Source organism: Schistocerca piceifrons, chromosome 11 (assembly GCF_021461385.2).
Source record: "Schistocerca piceifrons isolate TAMUIC-IGC-003096 chromosome 11, iqSchPice1.1, whole genome shotgun sequence".
Taxonomy (NCBI): domain Eukaryota; kingdom Metazoa; phylum Arthropoda; class Insecta; order Orthoptera; family Acrididae; genus Schistocerca; species Schistocerca piceifrons.
The window spans coordinates 8,787,802-8,801,888 of NC_060148.1; the positions used below are offsets into that span (position 1 = coordinate 8,787,802).

Below are 14,087 nucleotides of genomic sequence, written 5' to 3' on the forward strand. Positions count from 1 at the left end.
AATACGGAGCACATTTCACGAAGTCTTAGGTCCGAGTCGTCAGTACATCACTACACGAGCTGGTGGTGGCTCCGTTTGGTGTGTGCTGTGTTTACACGGAATGTACCGAGTCCTCTGGTCCAATTGAACAGATCTTTGGCCAGAAATGGTCATATTTGGCTACTGGGAGACCGTCTGCAGCTATTCACGGAAATCGTGTTCCAAAACGAGTCTCTGAGCCACAACTGGTTTGATGAACACTATGGGCAATTCGAGCAAACAATTTGACCACCCACTCCGACCAACACGAATCCCACTGAACGTTTATGGGACATAATTGAGAGGTCAGTTTGTGTACAAAATCCTGCAAGAGGCACTTTTGCAATTGTCGACAGATACAGAGCAGCACGACTCGATATTTCTGCAGGGGACTTCCGACTACTTCTCGTGTCCGTTCCGTGTCAAGTTGCTGCACTATTCCAGGTAAAAAGAGGTCTGACATGATATTAGGAGGCGTCCCATGACTTTTGTCACCTAAATGTGTGCTGTTATTGAGGTAATACCTATCCAAGGGAGACACAGTGTTAAAATTTTTGCCTCGATATACCTGTGTATCTCTCTGTGTGTGTGTGTGTGTGTGTGTGTGTGTGTGTGTGGGGGGGGGGGGGGGGGGCTTGGAGGGGGGGGGAACTTTAACTATGGAAATCATGGCACCAGTGAAATGTAACTACAGTTCCCCACTTCCCTCCCCCCCACATGGTCATAAAGAGTTTTTTTCTACAATTAATGGGTGTTTTGACTCAAGTTTCTTGCAAAAAGAGACTTACAGTCTCCTAAAAAAGCAATCCCCTTATTTAAAATATGTACTCTTCTGGGCCAATTCTACCTATATTTTTAGATATTCAAGAATTTAAAGCCAGGGACAGAAAAAAACCTGTTTCATTTTCTGGTTAATTTTGGTGTTATTTATTGCAATTCAGGTTTTATTTTCTGCCAAGTCTTGTATTAGTTTTGGTTTCTTTATTTCTGTAGTAACCTATTTTCCTTATTTTTGTATTATTTCTTTTTTTTTCAGTGCCAAGTTCAAAATTAAAATATACCTATAAATTATGTTATATTTACCGATACATTACTTCGTATTATTGGGAAGGAAAGAAATTATTTACATTAATCCCATCGAACACGATCAATTAACGAAAAAGTATTTCTGTAACCACATATTACAAGAAGTGCTTCAAAATAAAGCATTGCCATAGTACCAAACTTCTTGGGAATGTCGTACTGCCACCTGCTCGATCTGCTGCACAGCCTCAGGTCTAGGTCAAAACGTGGCAATTTGGTTACGTGTCGGCACTGCCTACGAACATAATTCCATTAAAAACTATCACTCACACTGTGACTCTCCACGCTTTTGTAGTAGATATATCCAATATATGGCTGTAGGAGCTGCCACAGGATCAACTTTTGAGTATCCCACAGTATTTCATTGAAACAACAGCTTGTCAACGTCAGGTGGTGACTAGTCCTTACGGCTGACAAGCAGAAACTGCCAGTGTCCGATTGTGACTGGCCGTTTCACAGGCCGCATTCGACAGTCGCACACGTACGATCGAGTTGCTCGTAGACGGGTGACACGAGTGTATCCACAGCACCCGACCAGAAACCGAGCTGTGGTCTTTGGCACACTGCCGCAGACGTCGCTATAGCTGGGTGGATCCTCCATTACGTTGGGGTGTAACTTATTTCACAAACTGTTTCTCCGTCTATCTGGTGGTGGCAAGTGTCGGGTTCCGTGTTGCACCCAACTGCAAATTTGAGACCGTATTTATAAGGTTAACTGTCGTGCAAATGTGTATTACCTTCTTTACGACACACTCCCACACACACAAAGATGAATGCAGACTCTTTGTCTTCTTGCACATCATTCTGTGCCCTGTACTGAAGCAATCCTCTGCAACCGAAGATTTATACGAGGACTTTGAACGACGAAGGCCCCTTTCTCCTGTCTCGGTGATCAAGTATACAGAAGATTAAAATTTTTAAGATAAAGCGCTACAGTCAACTGCTCGGAAACCACAGCGTTTTTGGTAGCCTGTGGACGTTATCTTTGCGGTGTGGTTCCACAGAACCACAATGTTTGCCGTATTTTTTCAACATGTAAATTTCCTCTGTGCGAATATTCAATATACGATAAAGGAGTAGAGACGTGGCACATCGCACCGGACATTTCAGTAGAAAGAAAAGTCGACAGAATGCTGGGGCCTAGCTCGGTTAACAGTTCGCTTACATTTGGAGACGACAAGCAGTCACCACCCTGCACAATGTGACAGTGTACTGTGCACCACGATTCACATAAGGTACGTCTTGTACATATTGGAAGAAAGGAATACAGTCAGATGTCTTTATGTAGGAGATGACTATCGTTTTAAGATTATATGTGAATTTCAGCTTTAAGAAAAATTAAAAATTCGATTTTAACATTCAATAACAAACTGTTACCAATGTTATTAACCTCTTGCCTTCATATTCACAACTTTTTTTATACAGCATCGCGGAATATGTCAAAGCTTGGGACATTTCATAAAATCTGCCAATTTTACGGTATGTGGCTAAGACCCCCATTTTCAAATTATCATTAATGCGCAATTTTCGTGCTCCTACTTATTGCTTGCAGTGACTGAAGTGACTAGCCTTCATGCTACTAACATGTGTGCAATTTAGTTCATACTGACATCAAGATTCCAAATAGTTTTTAAATACATGCTACTACAAAAATATGCTGTAACTAGTGACAAGTACATCTTGTCACACATTATCACACTTTGTCATACTTTTATGTGCAGACAAATTTCATTAAATTACAGGACTTTCATTTTTAAGCAAAAGAAAATGCCCCATTTCTCAATAGAAGTATAAAAAAGAGATGAAGCAATGATCCTCACCCACTACCTTAACACACTGAAAAGTAAAACAACAAATTTCCATCATCAATTACGAAAGTTTCTCTCCGTCATTGCCTTCTTTCGGTGCGGATAAATTTTCTCCCATGGGAGGGGCAGATGTGTTGTCATACATAACTGAGATGATTCCAATACTAACATACATCTTCATAAAAGCTAACCTGTCTTACAATTTACAGTCTGTGCTTTCCACAAGGTGTCGGTTAATTACTCCACCAACATCAACCACAGTACACGTCATTGAGTTCTCTGTCTTTGAGGATGGCAGGTCCAGATAAATTTACCAATATCAGTACCTTGATAATTATCTTCATACCTATTTGGGCATAGAAGGTGTACACTTTTACAACTTCCCCTGCTCTCTTTTAATTACAAAAACTCTTGCACAATACCAAAATTGCAATTTAGGTCCATACCACAATTTTCACAGAAATGTTATACTGAGGACCATCAAATGTCACTTCCTTTGGTTCAATGATGGGGTTTCCAACAGCTTCCTGCTGGCTGCTTTTCTAATAACTTGTCTGCTTTAAAGGGAAGTTATGAAAGTTTAAAACCATCTCCCACATCATAAACCAGCCAAAAATGCTCTTATTGGAGTACAAAAGATGTGAATATGCTCCCTGTTTATTTAAAAGAATCTGAAAAGTGGAGTACCACCTGCCTCATTCTACCTTCCTTAGCATTATTAAAAATTTTCCCAAAAATTTTGGGATTCAAAGATATTTGTGCTTTATTTAACGTGCGAGTCACCTCAAACTCCAAAAACCTTCACTAACTGTAACTCACTCACATCCACCAGACAATCGCTGTAAGTCGCTCGTACCCATACACTTCTAGTCGCCCTTTCTCACTCACTCATTTGGCCCAACTCATTGATATTATCTCTCTGTGTCACTATCGTTGTCTCCCATGCCACACCCACACCCCCTTTCGTTCTGTCCTCCTACTATAGTCTCCTCTCCCTGTCACTATTTCCTTCTTTCTCTCTCTTGCTGCTACTACTATTCTATGTGATCAAAAGTATCTGGACACCTGGTTGAAAATGACTTACAAGTTTGTGGCGCCTTCCATCGGTAATGTTGGAATTCAATATGGTGTTGACCCACTCTTAGCCTTCATGACAGCTTCCAGGCTTGCAGGCATACGTTCAATCACGTTCTGGAAGGTTTTTTGGGGAATGGCACCCCATTCTTCACAGAGTGCTGCACTGAGGAGAGGTATCGATGTCGGTCGGTGAGGCCTGACACGAAGTCGGCATTCCAAAACATCCCAAAGGATTCAAGTCAGGACTCCGCCACAGGCCGTGCATTATGAACACGTACTCAGTCACGTTGAAGGATGCAATCGCTCTTCAACAGTGGGAAGCAAAAAGGTGCTTAAAACATCAATGTAGGCCTGCCACGATAGTGCCACGCAAAACATGAACACACTGTAACAACACCGCCTCCGAATTTTACTGTCGGCACTACACACACTGGCAGATGACGATCACCAGGTATTCGCCAAACTCGCACCCTGCCATCGGATTGCCACACTGTGTACTGAGATTCGTCACTCCACACAACGTTTTTCCACTGTTCAATTGTTCAATGTTTACACTCCTTACACCAAGCGAGCCGTAGTTTGGCATTTACTAGTGTGATGTGAGGCTTATGAGCAGCCGCTCGACTATGAAATCCAAGTTTTCTCACCTCCCGCCTAACTGCCATTGTACTTGCAGTGGATTCTGATGCAGTTTGGAATTCCTGTGTTATGATCTATTACACATTATCACCCTCTTTGACTGTCGGTGGTCTCTGTCAGTCAACACACGAGGTCGAGCAGTACACTTTTGTGCCGTACGTTTCAACTTCACTATCACATCGGAAACAGTGGACCTAGGGATGTTTAGGAGTGTGGATATCACATACAAACGTATGATACAAGTGACATCCAATCACCTGGCCACGTTCGAAGTCCATAAGTTCCGCGGAGCACCCCATTCTGCTCTCTCACGATGTCCAATGACTACTGAGGTCACCAATATAGAGTACCTGGCTGTAGGTGGCAGCAAAATGGACCTAATATGAAAAACGAATGTTTTTTGGAGTGTCCGGATACTTCTGATCACATACTCTATCTCATTCATTCCTTCCCACTGATTCTGTCTCTTGTCACTGTCGCTCTCTCTCTCTACGTGGCTGTCATTGCCATATATTCTGTCTCTCATTATCACTGGTTCTCACCGACTTCCACTTTCTCTTTTTCCTCCCCCCACAGCACTGTCTCCTTCACTGTTTTCCCAGCACTGTTCAGTCACTGTCTACTATGTTTCACTGCCACTGTGTCCCCTCACTTTCTCTCACACTGCCACTGTCTCCTTCGCTCTTTCTACACCGCGACCACTGTTTACGATCTTCCAGTATCTGTTTCTTTTCTGTCTCTTTGCCACTGCCACTGTCTTCTCCGCTCTCAGCACAAAAATGTGTGGAAAATTCGCATGCCAAAATTTTTGGGAAATTTTTTAAGAGAGTTGAAGAAGGTAGAATGAGACAGCTGGTATCCTACTTTTCAGTCAGAGTCTTTTAGTAAAGAGGGGAATGTTCGCCTTTTTTGTGCTCCAATTGGAGCCTTTTTCTGCCGTGTCCCTCCTTTTCCCTACTGCAGTAAGGCATGTCGCTCATATGAAAAGAAATTTATCTGTCAGTAAAATTTCGGTAGTTTACTTACGTGAAACTGAAACAATGCAAAACTAATTTTACACGCAAAAAAAATCTGCAGGTGCTTCAGTACTACAACCTGAGGATTGTGCAGGTACTTGTAAAGTTGATCTGTACAGACGAATAAGACATATTAATTCATACAGGTGCCAGTCGAATGTGCCAAACATATATTAATTTGTACTACTCTGCATTAATGTAATCCAAGAGAGTGGAGGAAAAATTAAAAATAGTACACCTTGAGATTTTTTAACACCTCTCTTGTTTCAAGTATTGAAACACAGCTCTTCTGTTAACGTAGGCATGGTGTATGGATGCATTTTTGCTCTCTATGTGTCAAAAAAAGAATTACATAGCTCATGAGACAATGAGACAAAAGTGTTTTATTTCTCTGAGCTTCAGGTAGATGTATTCCCCTTTATGCATATCATGAACCACTGCAGCAAATCTTTGGGTGCATGGGAATAATCCTCACGAAAACAACCTATGTACCGTCATCGGCATTGTCGTAGTGTGAGAGAGAAGATTTAATTATCATTAAATAGGAAGAGGACTTTTAACACTGACTATTTCTGTTTATGTTGTACAACTTTGAAAGCGGTACCTATCTTCATGTCCCGCACAGTGTTTGTGTAAGAAAAAAACTTTACCAATCGACAGGCAATGTCGGTTATGATACTGTTGTCACACTTTTCTCTCAAGCCAAATTAGCTGTATTTTTATACAGCGTCTCAGATGATAATGGAAACACTTCACAGCATATTTCTCCATGTCACACCACTTTATAAACAATGTTTTCACCTCACACCATTCTTTACAGGGATATTTTACACGTCCAAGTGGGATAACTCTGAACCTCTGCATTCTTGGAAACAGATAAAGATTTGAAGAAAATTTTCAAGGATGTTTGAGATTGGGGTCTTAGAAACAAAGTAAACATTACAGTCATAATCATCCTGGAATCTGCGGATGCATTTTATTACTGAAAAGACAAGTTTTTGGGCTGTTTCTCATTAACAAAGACTTTTCAAAATGGGTAGATGGTTCTTTTAGATAAATGCCTAGAGAATATATCATTAAAATTTGAGCAATTTGCTACCTGTTCTCTCTCTCTCTCATTTTCCTCGTACCAGACTTTATACGTAGAAATATGGTAAGTTTCAACCTCTGTATCTTGGAAATGAAGATACCAAAAAAAATTTCAAGGCTGTTTGAGATCAGAGCCTTAGGAATATATGGCAAAAGTTTCAGCCATTTTGGAATCATCAGCTTTGTTTTGGTCTGCTGGCGATGGCAAAAACACACTACAAAACCCTTTTTTAAAAGTTTTCTGAGAAATTGCCCATAAACTAATGGTGCTACCTAACTCACATCAAGCCCACTGTAGGTCACATCAAATGCAAAAAGAGCCAACCCGATTTGCACAATTTGTCTAAGCAGGAGGAAGTGTGTCTAAGCAGGAGGAAGTGTGAGCCAATACTGTAGGATAGTGACACTAAGTTGATCCTTCTGCCGGGTATGCAAATAGTCTCTCACTCGAGAGCTATCCGAAGCATTCACCCTACCTTTTTACCGTCAATAGAACCCGAGGTAAGAGCTCCGGAAAACCCCATTTTTATGTGTGGCATTTTGGAAAGTATCAGGTACGCATGCTGTCATACCGATACACCGAGGATAAATGTACACCGTCCGTCAACAAATTCCGAGGCCGGTTGGCCGGTTTCATTCCTGGCACATAAGCCATACCGACACTGACTACAGAGGCAGCTCGAACGAGCAGTACACTGTCCGTCAACAAATTCCGAGGCCGGTTGGCCGGTTTCATTCCTGGCACATAAGCCATATCGACACAGTGACTACAGAGGCAGCTCGAACGAGCAGTTTTAAATGACTGTCACTTATTCACCCAGTCAGCTGTGACAGGTAGAGATACATAGTGGACGTGCAGCTGTCGTCGTGTCACAAATGACAGTGGAGCAAAATCTCTAAATCAATTGTTCAAGACATTCTGCAAATTGATTTGAAGAAGAAAAAGGTGCGCGACCAGCTCGTACCACACACCATGACCCCCAAACATAAAAGAGGGCGTGTGGACACCTGAGAGAACTCGATTTAAAAGCCAAATCTGGACAACTCTTTTCTGGAAATACCCACTGCGGGGGACTAAATTAGTATCATCAAAATGAGACAAAGCAAAGAAATTGATATTAAAGGTCAACACTTTGACGAGATAACCGAAATTCTATTCCATGTGATGCGACATGTGAGTTGATCGACACTGTAAGGAGGGCATTTCTGACAGTTTCTCACGGATGTGCAGATATTCTGTGGACTGTAATCAGTGAGTGAGGAGGAGGCACGGGATGGACAAAACTATGTAGAATACGTGAAGCATTAGAAGCACCGTCTTAACTTTTTTCCACTTTTTATTAACGCAACCTCAAAACTTGTCGGACTGATAGTGTATGAAGAATTTTAATCAATATTGGATTAAAAAAATGTGAAGCGATATCTAAGGGACGGAGTCACATTAGAAGATACTTACCTAGAGTAGTGCTGGTAGGAGGGGAGCGGCACAGCGGCATCTCCGACACCGCAACCTCCTGACTCCGGCACCTGTGGGTGTTCCGACAGGCCTGTGCCGTGTCGCTGTCGGCGCAGAGGGACCGACACTGCCGGGCTCCCGAGGAACGGCCGCTCCTCGTGACGGTGGCGGAAGTTGCCTTTCTCCAACATGGCCTCGTACTTCGGGTCTGCGAGGGACAAAACACAGCAATCGCTCAGTGGGCAGTTCGTCGAAGCACGCGACGGCTCATTCCCCGTCGCGGAATGCAAAATAATGTAGGTCAGTGGTATCTTTTAGAATTATTGGCAGAGTCACTGTGTCACGTTGTCACAATATTTAGACGAGTTTCCAACTTGTCGCCTTTAGACAAAGTGTTAGGTCCGTGTCCAGTTCATTCCTTTACGGACATCGGACCGTAGACCACTGTGCCGAGGACACGGCAGCTGGGTTAATCGGGTGCCCAGAAAAGATTTCACAGCAGTTGTGGTGTATCCACAGGCGTGGTGGAGGGAGTCAGGGCACAGGGGCAGTGCCACCTGCCCATTCTGCCCGCTGTATCTGCTGCTTTCTCACGAGTGTTCCTGACCTATTTTTGCTGACCTCACACCCTGTGCAGACATCAGTAGGAAACTGCTGTCCCAGTGGACGAGATCACTGAACTCGTGTTCCCACTGCCTCTTTTCTGGAGAAATACTGGAACACCTAGGTGTGGCACAGCACCACTGTCTGTGCAAAAGCAAATGCGAGGCCTCCGTCGGTGCTGTCTACAGCCACAATGTATCTGGGCCACGCTGCAACGACGACATTCTAGTAGTCGGCCGAGAAAGAGGCAGAGAAAGACGAGTGCACGACACTCTCATCGTCGGGGACAGTTTTCTCTTACGGAGCTCCACGCGGACTGTGGTGTCAGAAAAAATTGGCACAGACTGTTCGAAAGCAGTGGAGGCAGCAGGGAGAATTAAAACGCTGCACCGCTACTCCCGGCACCGGAGCCGCCGGGAGCACCAGTCGCGACATTATTTCCGGACGCGAACGACTGGCATGTCCTTTGGGCCTCGGCACAGGCGTCCGAGGTCTAGCAGTTATAAAAGAATGAAGTGGACCGTAACCCACGATTTTTCTGAAGGTGAGAGGTAGAAAACTCACGTAAAGGTTGTAACGACACAATACCGGGTGTGACGTATAAAAATTTTCGGTGCCTACAGTGTCACCTCTTTCAGTGTAACACAAATTTTTATTTTTAAAGGGCATCACTTAAGACTATTTCCATGAGTTTGCCCCTCAAATTCCTCCCTCATATCACAAAATTGTCGTCTGATGTAATACAAACTGAAAAAATAAATTCCTTTTAAAGCACAGTTTCGTATGTAATTTATTTTCAAAACCTTACACCTGTGTCGCAGAACAAATCCTACATCGAGAATACTTTACACAAGTTTAAAGGAAGAAATGCTTCTGATAATTATTACAGCATTTAAAGAACATCGATATATGAACAGGCTGAAATGAACAAACAGTACATGAGATTATGTTAATCTATTCAACTGTAAAAAGCTAAGGAGCACATTATTAGCAAAATGAGAAATATACAAAAGTGAAATGCCAAAATTAGCATTTCTCAACTGGGAGTAAATTAAAACAATCAGAATGGCTGAAAGGGAGCACAATAACATGAGCCATAAACGAATAAGAGCTAAGCACTAAGCAAATAAGAGAATAGGCAAAAATGAGATGCCAACAAAATGAGAGCTGGCCAAACTCCGTCGGCACTTATATACAGTTGCGCTCGTGGCGGCACCCCGCGGCACGTATGCAACACGTGCGCCTGCGATCGTAATGCACGCTTAGCGCTCGCGGCGGCATCTGGCGGCCCGTATGCAAGTTGTGCGATTGCTGTCGCAGTTGTTCTGGCATCAGGTGCTACTGTGACCGTTGGGTGTTGTCAATGACTTAAAGTTACCATATCTCATGCTCCAAGATTGACGTGCCTTTCCACTTGGCATAACGGTGCCTCACGGCAACAACTACCACGCGACGACGTATGAAGATACGGTAGATCTTCACTGAAGAATATCAGACTGACCCTCCAAGTTCCATCGAAATCCTTTGATGAACACTTTTGGTTGCTCCCTTGTGAGATGTGTATAGATTTATCCCGGAATTGACCACCCTGTAAGTGTACTCAATTTCATGACCACACGTCGCTAACCGCGATTTCGTGTAACTAAATGTCCTTTTGTTACTCTGATTGTATACCGCAGTTATTTAAAACTCGCCCCTATATTTTTCACTACGCACAATTAGCACTTCTTTACTTGTTTATTTCTAAGAGTAAACAAAAAAAATGACGCCCTATCATCAGCTTCGTCGATATAAAGCAAAACACCTCAACATGCCTTATTTTCTCTCTTCTTATAGGATCAGCTACCTTACTCATTAATTTACTATATGTTATTTCCAATAACACTAAACAGGTATCGCCGTTATATTTTAATTGTTTTCAAAAGCACGTTATTATTATTATGACTGAACAAATTGCGCAGCGTGCGTTTTTAACGATAGCTTTACACTCGCCCGGCCTTTATTCGTGCAATATTATATATAAATATACAGACAGGACCGAAAGATCGATCTCTCTACCATAATCAATAGAGGCAAATATGCTATTCAAGTTCTGTTACATCTATTTTGACTCGTATTGTTACAAAGACATTCACGGTGTAATGTCTTCCATTTCTGTCAGTGTATACAATGAGGTCAGAGCAGAGTCAGGCATGGCGATTGGAGCAAAAATTTCCTGTAAGCATAGAGTTACAGGTATAAAACAACACAGGCTGAAGTAGGTGCACCAAATGTGGAGTCAACATGTGCCCAGAGACAGTGCTACAGAGGGCCAAGTGACTTCACACGGCTGGCAGCCAGAGCACATAAGGGCATACCAACATCGGTATGACAAAAGTGACAATGGCCAAAGAGTGCACAATCAAAAGCTCGCGGCGTTTTAACCACTCGATGTGACCGAGGGTACGAGACTCTTTCACCTATTTCATCAGTGACGAATGTAAGAAAAGAGAAGGAGTCCCACCCTGCTACTGGCCGTGGTACTCACCGAGCATCCAGTAGTTCCCCTTCTGCTTGTCGCCCTCCAGTGGCACATTGACAAAGCACTTGCTGCGTGACAGATTGTTGCTGAATGCCTTCTGCCAGAACTTCTTGCGCCTGTAGTAGGGGAAGCGGCTCATGACGTAGGCGTACATCTCGGACAGCTTCGCCCTCCTGTCAGACAGACAAAAGAACAAAGCTCAGCCCAGATAATTCAAAGAAGACCCCAATCTGGATCTAGAGATGGAGTATACTTTTGGCAAATTTACTCTGGGTGACAGACAATTCACAATACCACTCTTGACTTTACACAGTTAGTGAAATAAATAGCTGTTTTATGTGTTTTCCTGCTTTTAGGTTAGTGAGAAGCACTGCTGTCAATAATGTAAAGCCTTACTGTTTTTTATTTATAAGGTTGGGGTACAGTGAAATTGATATCCTTCTATGGTGGAAACCAAATAACACTCGAAAGACAAAGCAAAGAGCGCACAAGAAACAAATTAGCACAGTCAAAGAGAACACTTCTTGCCGTAGGAAGTCTACTATTATCAGACATGGGCCTTGTGAAGAAGAAACTTGTGACAATGTACTTTTAGGGAACAACATTGATTGGAAGCGACTGTGGCCAGTGCAAAAACTGAAAAAGAGGAGAATCAAAGCACTGCAGATGTGCTGCTATAAAAGTATGTTGAAAAGGGGATTCATTGATTAAATAAGGAATGCTTAGAGAGGAGAGAAACATATGGAAGACATCAACAAGAAGAAAGGACAGGATGATAGGACATGTGTTAAGACATCAGGGAATAATTGGCACGGTACTAGAGGGAACTGTAAATGGTACAATCTGCAGGGGAAGACAGAGATTGGACTATTTCCATCAAATAACCGAGGACATTGGGTGAGAGTGCTCCTCCGAGAAGAGGAAATTGGCACAGGAGCGAAAGTGATGAGCACTACATGAAGCCAATGGGGGCCGCATTAAACCAGTCCAAAGATCGATAGCTCACAAAAAAATAAAAGAGCTGCTTGTTGTTGATGCAAGCTAGTATAGTTATGCTGATACGATGATCGCTGACAAGTGAAACACGGAGAAACACATCGAGCAATATTAAGGTCGCTGACCTAAACAATGCCAAACTACGGCAGGATGTATTGAGGATAGTGTAGGGTATTTTCATAACAGCATTTATCACTCTGCAGCAGTGCTACCAACCTGTGCGGCGACTGTGCTATGGCCATAGCGCTGAGCTCCGTATACGAGAACTGTGGCCTCTTTCTGGCAGTACGGGCCGAGCTAGCACTGCCGGAGCACTGCCCCTCGCCTGCCCCAATGACACCACCGTCCAAGGCGGTTCCTCCGCCGGCGGTACCCGTGCCGTCGCCGCGTCTGTCGGCAGAGGTCGGAGTCGAGTCGGTCTCGGCCGGGTCACCGCTGCCGACTTCAGACGCCACGAGGTCAGCTGACATCTGGGTGGTGGTGCTGTTTCAGTGTGACAAAGACGGCATTCGACGATTAGAGATTTGTGGAGCTCTCTATTGGTTAAAGAAAGACTGAAGGTACAAAGGATACTTGGACTGAAGCCAACATGAAAATGTTAATACAAGATGGCAAAGTGTATGGAAACTTTCAGAAGGAGCTGGAGAAGATAAAAGGTTTTCCCGAAGTTCACAGAGAGACTAAAAATGATAATTTATCACCCATCGAACAAAGTTATACATTACCAGTCCGTATGTTACGTATCGGTACAAAATCAGAAGGCAGATGAAAGACAGTTGTGCCTGAGAGAGTGTGGCATTCTGGACAAATATCGTGGGACTGTCCTCTCCACAGAAATGCTACGGGTAACGGTTCCCAGACACTGCAGACAAAGGGACCCGAAGCAATGCTGCGGAACGAGTAGACCTTCCACGTTCCCAGTGTTTCAGTCACAGTATCTAGGAAGGCTAAGGAGGGTTTCAGAAGGAATTCAACCACACGTCGGCATGCAAACATCGAGGCAAGACAACACGCCATATAGGTGGACAAGAGGCAAATGAGATCAGCCACCACTGAATGAAACAGCTTTCAAGACTGCCCACCTGTTGGTGAGAGTCATTATAGAAATGGGGATTCAAGGAAGTTGCAGTGATGATGACAAATATTATTATTATTGTTGTTGTTGTTATTTATTATCTCCAGTGCACCAATTTTACTCACACAGAATCTGAAGTTCTGATAGTAGCACAAGTACACTGCCTGACAAGAAAAGTTAAGGACCTAGGAGACATGGGGGGATGTCACTGTAACTTTTTACACAAACACACTTCTGATGGATATGTGAATCATTAGAGTTGCAATTCTCTATGGCAGACAGCACTGCCACCAGACTGCACTAGTGGTGTTCACATTTAGTGTCGTTATCGGGCCCAGTAGGGTATTACGGGCTGCGAATCGTGTCAAATGTCGAGTTATCGTGGAGATACTGCAGACTCTTGTAACACACCGTTACAGGTGCCCGACACGGTACGAAAGGAGTCTCACTGTCCGTCTCCATTTGGTCAGCCGGTCAAATCCCGCAATATTCGGAATTGTGGAGCCTTGGAACACGACAATGGCCCATTGTCGGGCAATTCGAAACGGGAGGGTAGGCACGATCGTCGTCGAGGCTCCGCTTGACCGCGTCTGACCGCCACACGTGAAGATCGCCACTCTGCAGAAAGGACATCACAGCTATTCACGTTTGCGTCTGCCACTTGTACTCCCTGTAACACTGCCCGAGTCTAGCAGCAGCCAGACGA

General features: G+C 43.6%; 1 protein-coding gene across 1 annotated transcript in view; it reads right to left on the reverse strand.

Moving 5' to 3' along the window:
* The window catches only part of LOC124720202, a 114,574-nt gene that overhangs the window by 30,327 nt on the left and 70,160 nt on the right, over positions 1-14,087 (reverse strand). Inside the window, exons 8-10 of the mRNA XM_047245525.1 lie at positions 12,523-12,789; positions 11,317-11,483; positions 8,187-8,394 (exon numbers count right to left, since the gene is read on the reverse strand). Coding sequence (XP_047101481.1) covers positions 8,187-8,394; positions 11,317-11,483; positions 12,523-12,789 — 642 coding nt within the window. The remainder of the gene's footprint in view (positions 1-8,186; positions 8,395-11,316; positions 11,484-12,522; positions 12,790-14,087) is intronic.